This window comes from Elephantulus edwardii, unplaced genomic scaffold (genome assembly GCF_000299155.1).
Source record: "Elephantulus edwardii isolate Elephantulus edwardi_28Jun2011 unplaced genomic scaffold, EleEdw1.0 scaffold00559, whole genome shotgun sequence".
Classification (NCBI taxonomy): Eukaryota; Metazoa; Chordata; class Mammalia; order Macroscelidea; family Macroscelididae; genus Elephantulus; species Elephantulus edwardii.
Genome location: NW_006400309.1, coordinates 297,126 through 306,065, shown reverse-complemented (window position 1 = coordinate 306,065; position 8,940 = coordinate 297,126). Strand labels below are relative to the sequence as shown.

At 38.4% G+C, this 8,940-nt stretch overlaps 1 protein-coding gene across 1 annotated transcript in view; it reads right to left on the bottom strand.

Moving 5' to 3' along the window:
- Positions 1–8,731, bottom strand: part of ZFP14 (ZFP14 zinc finger protein) — a 29,540-nt gene extending 20,809 nt beyond the window's left edge. Inside the window, exons 1-2 of the mRNA XM_006903308.1 lie at positions 8,611–8,731; positions 6,368–6,460 (exon numbers count right to left, since the gene is read on the bottom strand). Coding sequence (XP_006903370.1) covers positions 6,368–6,460; positions 8,611–8,731 — 214 coding nt within the window. The remainder of the gene's footprint in view (positions 1–6,367; positions 6,461–8,610) is intronic.
- Between the last annotated feature and the right edge of the window lie 209 nt (positions 8,732–8,940).

The window sequence follows — 8,940 nt, the reverse complement described above, 5'->3', positions numbered from 1 at the left end:
TTTTTTTTTCTTTTGACCAGTGTCTCTTAAGTTTAGTTGTACTGTCTCCAAGGGAAGGTGACGTGTCCTGTAGAACTTCCTCGGGCCTGCCGGTTTTTCCTGGGTTTTACCTGAAAGACGCCTCTTTGCTGTTATCCGAGGTGTTACAAAATTAAAATAGCTCAGATAATGACTGGATTATCTCATTTAAAAGGAATGTGGATGTCAAATAATGATTCTCTTGATTTGTATGATTTGCACCAAAGAATTATAGAAATGTAGAATACCCCAGAGATAACTCTCTCTCCAGCAGAACAAGCTAGTCAAATATTTGAAAATCTAAAAAACTGGTTTCCTTCAGTAACTTCATTTAGGAATCTGCTTTTTACGATTTTTGCTCTTTGTATTGTTATTATAGGTGTACTATGGATCCTCTCTTGTGTTGGTTATATATTAGCCAAGCAATCTTAAGAATTGCTGGGTAAAGTACATGGAATTCAACTTAAGGCCCTCCCCAGACAAATGCAGGATTTGTAGCCAATGACGGGGTAAGGAGAGAGACTCGCTCATGATCCTAAGACAGGGAGTGGCATAAATTGCTTCTATCCCCATGACGGGCAACTTGAGTTTGAGTTCTCTTATCCACCTAAGACAGGCAATGTTCTATAGTTTATATTTCAGAAGGGGGAACTGTCGGAGACACGCTAACTTGTAAAGCAAGATTAGCTCTGTACTGTAAGACCAGCAAAACTAACTCCATCTTGGCTAGAACAACTGCTTGGCAATAAACAACTCAAGGAAGTAGGATGTTAAAAAATAAGAATGACTAAATGTCTTAAACCTTAAAGAATGCAGTGTCCTTATCAAACAAAACCATTTGTTCCTTAAAGCACACATTAAGATATTCTGGACAACACCCTTGTATTGTGCTGAGGTTTGCAAATGTTAATTATTGCCTAGGTAGGTGACTTGAGATAATGCAATTGTTACAGCAGAGGTTCTTCTAAAAGCCTATATATACTTTGTCTAGAGAATAAAGGTTTGCTATTTCCCATCAGCGGATAGTCTCTCTGTGTCTTCATTTCATCCTCTTCCCTTCTCTCTCAACTGTTCTATATAACGGGGCTGGACCCTGTTATTAAACCAGTAGAGAAATATAGGAAGATGATAGATTTTAATTAGGATATTAATCAATGGGAATGGTATCAGTTCATAACATTATTAATTAAATGTTGGTAGATAGATGCAAGGAATCCCAGTAGTGTGACAGTTAAATGCTCAGATGCTAGGTGACAGGCTGGCAATTTGCATCTGCCAGTGTCTGCAGGAGAAAGACCTCATAGCCTGCTCCCATAAAGATTACAGCCTAGAAAACCTGATGGGTAATTTGGTTTTATCACACAGGGTGCTATGATTTGACCTTAACTAAATAGCACCTTTCAGATTCAAAGCAAGTGACTGAAAAGACCATGGCCTGAATCAGGTGGACCTTAGTCCTCAAACTAATATAATTGTTCTTCAATAATTTGGAGAGGCCCCTGACTGCAGTCTTTCCCACTCCAATACGTCTCCTGATCTTCTAACTGCTGGTAACAAGTGTATTGATTGTGGAACTAAGTAAGGTGAAGTCACTGACTGTCTCAATTCTGAGAGCTGGACAATAACAAAGAATGACATGAGGAGAACAAATGCCTTTGAGCTGTGTGGTATTCCTTGGAGAGGGACATCATGCTTAAATGATCCAAGAAGCATCAAACGAAGATGGAAGGAGTACATAGAGTCATTGTACTAAAAAGAACAGAAGAATTTCATCAAACATAAGATCAAGAGGCAATGGTGATGGAGGAAGTTCAAGCTGCTCTGGAGGAATTGGCAAATGACAAAGAAAGCCCCACGAATTGATGAAATACCAACTGACATATTTCAACAAACACATGTAACCCTGGATGTGTTCACCAGGTTGTGTGAAGAAATCTGGAGGACAGTTACCTGGCCAACTGACTTGAAGAGATCCAAAATTCAAAAAGAAAAAAAAAAGGTGATTCAACAGTGTGGAAATTATCAAACAATATCACCAATAACTCTGGGTGTCTACGGTTTATCATTCAAATGTCTTCTCTAGCCAACTTTATTTTCTGCTGAAGTAATTATTGTATGAAGAAAAGAGGATTAAATTGGGATACAACCCCCATCCTACTAGAGGCTTATATAAGCTCATGGGACCTTGGCACCAAGCATCTTTTTCTTTTGGAAAAGCTCACTCAAGACCTAGCTTTCATCTGCTCACCAGTCTCTACACCACCAGCCTACATCATCCACAGTCCCCATCTAGCTGTGCCACAAATGACAGTCTACAGGAGCCTGGCCCATCACTTCCAGTTTTTCCAAAACCAGCCTACTACCTACAGTCACTTGAGTCATTTCCCTAATGGTCTGAGAGTCTAGGAGACCTTCTAGTGAATCATCAAACCCAAGGGACATAAAGGAGCTAGGAAACTGAGAAAAAGAGGTGCTACTGATGTCAGTAATCATGGACTTATAAAGTAGGTCAAACATGTTGACCTGATCCTTCTTATAATCTCCTATTAGTCTTAGCAGGACAAATTATCATAACATATCACGCGCAAACAAAATCTTGCTGTAGATTATCCAAAAACCACTGGAACAGTACATCGACAGAACTATAAGAAATACAAGCTGGGTTTAGAAGAGGCTGTGGTACTAAAGACATCACAGCCAATGCTAGAAGGATCTAACATGAAAGCAGAGAGTACTAGAGGACTGTCTGTGATTCATTGGTTATGCAAGACATCAGACTGTGTATCACAACAAACTGTGGCTAACCTTGAAAAGAATGAGAATATCAGAAAACCTGGTTTTGCTCATGTGAATTCTATACTTGGACCAGGGAGCAGTTGTCATAACAGAGCAAGGAATCATTGCATAGTTCAAAATCAGGAAAGGGGTGTCAGAGATGCATCCTGTCTTCATATTTTTTTCAATAAATATGTGGAACAGATCATTTGGGAGGCTGAACTTTATGAGGAAGAATGTGGGATCAGGATTGAACTGGAGGAAGGCTCATCAACAATCTGCTTCATGAAGATGACACAACCTTGCTTGCTGAAACCTGAAGCACTTGCTGCAGAATGTCAAGGACTATAGTCTTGCATATGAACTGAAGCTTAACATCAAGAAAACAAAGATTTTTCACCACTAGGCCAACTGGCAGCACCATGATAGATGGAGAAGAAAATGAGGTTGTTAACAATTTTGGTTTGCTCTGATTGTGATCAACAATCTTGGCACCAGGAGTCAGGAAATCAAAAGACAAATTGCATTAGGAAAATCTGCTGTCAGGGACCTCTCCAGAGTACTAAAGAACAACAATATCAGGCTAGAGGCTAAGGTGCACTGGATCCAGGCCATGGTCTTCACAATTGCTTGTTACACATCAGATAGCTGGACAATAACTTAGGATGACAGAAAAAGAATTGATGCCTTTGAGTTGTGGTGCCAGAGAAGAGTACATAGATTGCCGAAAGAACAAACAGGTCTGTCCTGGCAAGGGTGAAACCAAATTGCTCCTTGGAGGCAAGGATTTTAAAGTTCCCTGTCTATTTCAGGCATGTTGACAGGCATAATCAGTTTATGGAGAAGGATATCATGCTTGGAAGACTGGAGGGACAATGCAGAAGAGGAAGACTCTGGATGGGATAGACACAGCAATTGGGAGTAGGTGTGTCTGAGACAGTGAGAATCAGGATAGGGCAAGGTTCAGAGCTATTGTGCATAGAATCCCTGTGAGTTGAAGTCAACTCCACAGCACATAACAACAAACAATGGTTTAAGATAGGTCTCAGGATTAATTTTTTAATAGTTATTTCAGCACTATTTGTTGAAAAGATTTTCCTTTACTTTCTCCACTGGAATGGTTTAGTACCTTTGCCAAAAATTAAACGATTCTTTAAGAATGTGTTTCGATTGGCACAAGGCACATTACAGTTGTCTCTGTTGCTTGTTAATACTTACATTAATACCAAAAAGCCCTGGCTGCACAATGGTTAAGGGTTCACCAAAGGGTTAGCATTTCAAATCATCCAGCACTCCCACCATGGCAGCACTAGAAAGAAGTACTACAGCCATGGCTGTCCGCCAACCCATGAATATGGGCCTCAACAAAGGCCACAAAGTAAACAAGAACATGAGGAAGCAGAGGCACTGCCGCCACCTCACCCAGCACACCAAGTGCGTGCAGGGGCATGATCCATGCGGGGAGATCCGGGAGGCACGCCCTAGAGCGTTGCTCCATGGAGCTAGCTGCTCAAGGTCTCCAAAGACAAACGGGCCCTCAAGTACATCAAAAAAAAGGGGTGGGAACACACATCTGCAATAGAGGAAGGAAGAAATCAACAATGTCCTGGTCGCCATGAGGAAGGCGGCTGCCAAGAAGGGCTGAGTGCACCCCACTATCCCCCAAAGCCCTCAACCCTCTGACATAAGAAAATGTAATGAAAAACAACACACAACCCCGCCCCACCCCCAGCAGATCTCCAGAACTCTGCTGCCTCCACAAAGGGTAGAACTTAAAACAAATGCTTTGAGCAATTCTACTCTGTCACAGGGAGTTATCTGTGAGGCTGAACCAACTCCACAGCATCTAGCAACAGCACAGGCTAGACAAATGCAGCTATGAGTCTTGATGCCACTTACAGACACATAATCTAGGTCCTACAATATGTTTTTCTTTTTCAAAACTGCTTTAGATATGCTAAGCTCTTTATTTTGTTTTTACATATAAATTTTAGAATCCTTTTGCTATATTAAAAAACAAAAACCACCCCACACCACCAAACAGAAACAAAACCAAATGAACTTTACCAAGAAACCTGTTGGAGGATAGTGCTGAATATCCCACAGACTGCCTCAAGTATAGACAGATACATTTTAGGGAAAGTGTAGCCAGAGTGCTCCTTGGAGGCAACGATGCCAAAGCTTTGACTCTCATATTTTGGGCATGTTGCTAAGTGGAGGGTAAACAAAAGAAAGGAAGATCCCCAACTGACACAGTGACTATAGCAGTAAGCTCAAGTGTATCAGAGATGATGAGGCACAGGATAAGTAGGACAGGGTTCAGATCTTTTGTTCACAGGGTTGCTATGAGTCTTACACAACTCAATGGCACCTAACAATCAGTTAAAACCCTACTGATCATTATTTTATATATTGCTGGATTTTATTTGTTAATATTTTATTAAAGATTTACATATGCTTTTGAAAGATATAAATCCGTAATTTTTTGTTCCCATTTCTATGCTTCAAGAGTTATACTTGTTATATTGGGACATGTTCCTCTTATGAAGGAATTTCTATAATTTTGGCTCTTATTTCTTGATTATTTAATAGAATTCATGAGTAAAACTATCTGTGAATAGCATTTTTCTATGGGAAGACTTTTAATAATGAATTATATTGTCAAGTTTATTGACATAAAGTTGTTTGTGGCATTCTCTTATTATCTTATTATGCTTTTTATTTTATTATCCTCTCTAATTCTCTTATTCTTCTTTTTTATTCTTTCCTCAATTATTCTTTAATTAAAATCTGTGGTTATTCTCAACTGTTGCTTCTAAACAACCATTAAAATCAGCTGGCCAATTTCCTTAGCATGAAGTTACAGAAATTTTGACTAGTCTACAGGTTTGTCCTAGAGAAGGTAATAAATATAATTTATTAATTATAATAGCTAATGAAACCCTGGATTACTCAATATTTTGCCCATAGCATCTTTCAGTATTGTAACTCAAGGCTCAAATTTGTTTTCCAGTTTTTTCAGCTTGAGAGATGTCAAGTGAATTCTTCCCTTTTTATTCTCCAATTCCAGTTATCTGCACATTCCAATTTAATACTTCACTTGGTCTTTACTAGCTGCCTTTTGTCTCTTATTCTTCTTAAGGTTATATTTATGAATATAACATGAAAACCTCTCTTTCATTCCTAATATTAGTAATTAATATTTTATCTTTTTTTCATTGATTAGTCAATTAGATATTTATCAATTTTGCTGATTATTTCTAAAAAATTGCCTTTTGGCTCCATTAATTTTCTCTTTTATCTATGTAGTTGATTTATGCTCTTGTACTTAATTATAATTTTTCCTTCTACTAAGAACATTTCTCTTTTTAAAGTGGGAGAGAAATACAGTTGTAAACTGAGGTCAAAAGCAAGTCTCTATGTTAGTCAAGACTTAAAGGATCTTAATTTCCTTTCCACATGTCAGGTCTTCCCTCCAGGCTTCTGAAGAGAATTTTTTAGCTTCTCAAGGATGTGCACCCTACCAAACTTAGCTGTCACCTGTGTAAGGGCTGGGCTATCCCTTCTTACTTACCACAGCATTGTTTTCTTTCTCCTTCCTTCATAATCATCCAGGGCTCCTTTTCATTCAATAAGGTAATCACATCTTGTCTAAAAATAGAAGGGCCTGCTTGAAGGAAAAATACAACATGTAATTATAAGCCCAAAGGTCCTTAACATTCAGAATTAGTTAAATTAATAGTAATTACAACTCAAAATGGTACTTTATAAAGTCAAAGAGCACAGAAAGGAAAAAAGAATGAATAAAATTCACATTAGGACAACTTTGGAACTATAAAAAAAGAGGCGAGACAGGGAAGGGTCTTTTCATAATTTAAACTTGTACTATCTCCCTTGAAAGGCAATAATGTACAACAGTTGAGAATACAAACTCTGGATCCAACTTCATGCATTCATGCCTGTCACCTAAGCAACTTACTAACTTCTTGTACCTAGTTTATGAAACGAGGGTAACAATATATTTTGTGGAGAACTGTTCTAAGTTTAATCAATTATGTAATACAAATCAAACAAGGCCTAACATATGCACAAAGGTGACATATGCATGTTAGCTCTTTATATTTTGCTGTTAGGAGAACAAGAGGCTTCCTAGGGCATTCACTGATCCTTCCTGGAATATTCATTCTATGTTAAATGTAAAATTTTTATATTTTAACTCTCAATCACAAAGCAGGTACAAATGAAGGCATCAGTTATATGAAACATAAGTCTTAAAAAAACTCTAAACCACATCACATAATTTGTAGAGGCTCCATTGGTTGGTAGAAAAACTCAGATTTCCTGTGGCCAGTTCAGACTCTCCTTGCAGATGGGTTAAAAAGCAATGCTGAACTGACATCCAAGCAGATATATCCACACCCATGTTTACTGCGGCTTTGTTCACAATAGTAAGGAGTTGGAAACAACCTAAGTGTCCATCAACAAACAAATGGATAGAGAAGCTATGGTATATTCACACAATGGAATACTATGCTGCATTGAAAAACAAGGAACTCATGAAATATTATTCAAAATGGGTGACCCTGGAGGACATTATGCTGAGTGAAGTATCTCAGTCACAAAAGAACAAATACTGCATGGTCCCACTGTTGTAAAACAGGCCGGCCTTCGGGGTTAGGGTGAGACTGAGAAAGATGGGTTCAATAATGTCTACTGCATTGAAACAGATGAGGGAGAAAACTGTTTAAAAGGGATATGTGATTAGGTATTTCTCTCATGACAGGAGTCCAGAGCGAAGGCTACATGTTGGAGTGGACTTTGGGGAGGGTTTGTAAAACAATGAAATAATTTTTCTTTTACTTTTCCAAGAGGGTAGCATACTAGGGGGGAAGGCTGGGAGGGGAGAAAAGTGCAACAATGAATAAATGGAAATCCAAAGTCTCCGTAAATTTTCATTGAAATTAATAATAAAGTTTAAAAAAATTCAGGGAGGGGTTGGAATGTGTGCATAACAAATAAAAAGGCTCATCACCACCACACTACTTGTAATATGGACACTTTGATACAATTCAAAGACCTACAATTGGAAAATTGTGAAGTAAATGGTGACATTTCCACTTAATAGAAGAGAAAAAAAAAGCAAGCTGAGATCAATTATTGCAATACTATGAAATCTGGTTGCTCAGACAAGCTTCCATTGTACATAATGCAAAATTCAAGTCCTTAGATATTGGATATTGAAGCAAAGAGGAAATTACAGGAAAAATCTCTCCCCCTTTTAAAAATCTAAAATATACAGAAAGCTGTGAAAAATGAGGTATTAAAATGTAAGGGTTCATTTCAATTTAATGAAGCTTAAACTACTCCACTGAGTTGTCGTTATTGTTAGGTGCCACTGAGTCAAGTATATCTCATAGCAACCCTGTAAATAATCCATTTGAACCCTGTCCTATCCTGTACCAACCTCACAATCTCTGACACACTTAAGTTCACTGTTGCAGTTACTACATCAACCCACCTGGCTGAGGGCCTATCTCCCTTTCACCATCCTGCTTCCTTTCCATGTATGATGTACCTCTCCACAGAATAGTCTTTCCTAGGAACATGCCCAAAGTATGAGAGACTAATCTTCACCATCCTTGCCTCCAAGGAACATTATGCACCATCTCCAAGAAATATCTGTTTGTTCTTTTGGCATGCCATAGGATATTCAGTACCCCATTGAGAGGAGGGAGCAAACATTTCGCTAGTTTCTCAAAAAGAGTCTTGAACTTGATAGTGGTGTAAGCCAATATTATTTGGGATAAATGACCTTACCTAGTGAGACAAAATTGCTATAGTTCTCCCACATCACATCTCTGTACAAGTCCCTCTGAGCTGGGTCCAGGTACTCCCATTCTTCCTGTGAGAAGTCTATGGCTACATCTCTGAATGTCATTGAATTCTGAAAAAATAAACTCACATTTTACTGGTAAAAGAAAATAAAAACTCTTAAAATGGAAAGTGCATTGCAAAGAAGAGAATATACAGCAAACAAATAGACTGGGATGAAAAGTTATGGCATGAGTAGAGTAAGGAAATTAGTATGACTGAAGCAGTGCACCTAATATATTTTCAAGAGTCCTATGGCTCCATATTGTGCTGCAA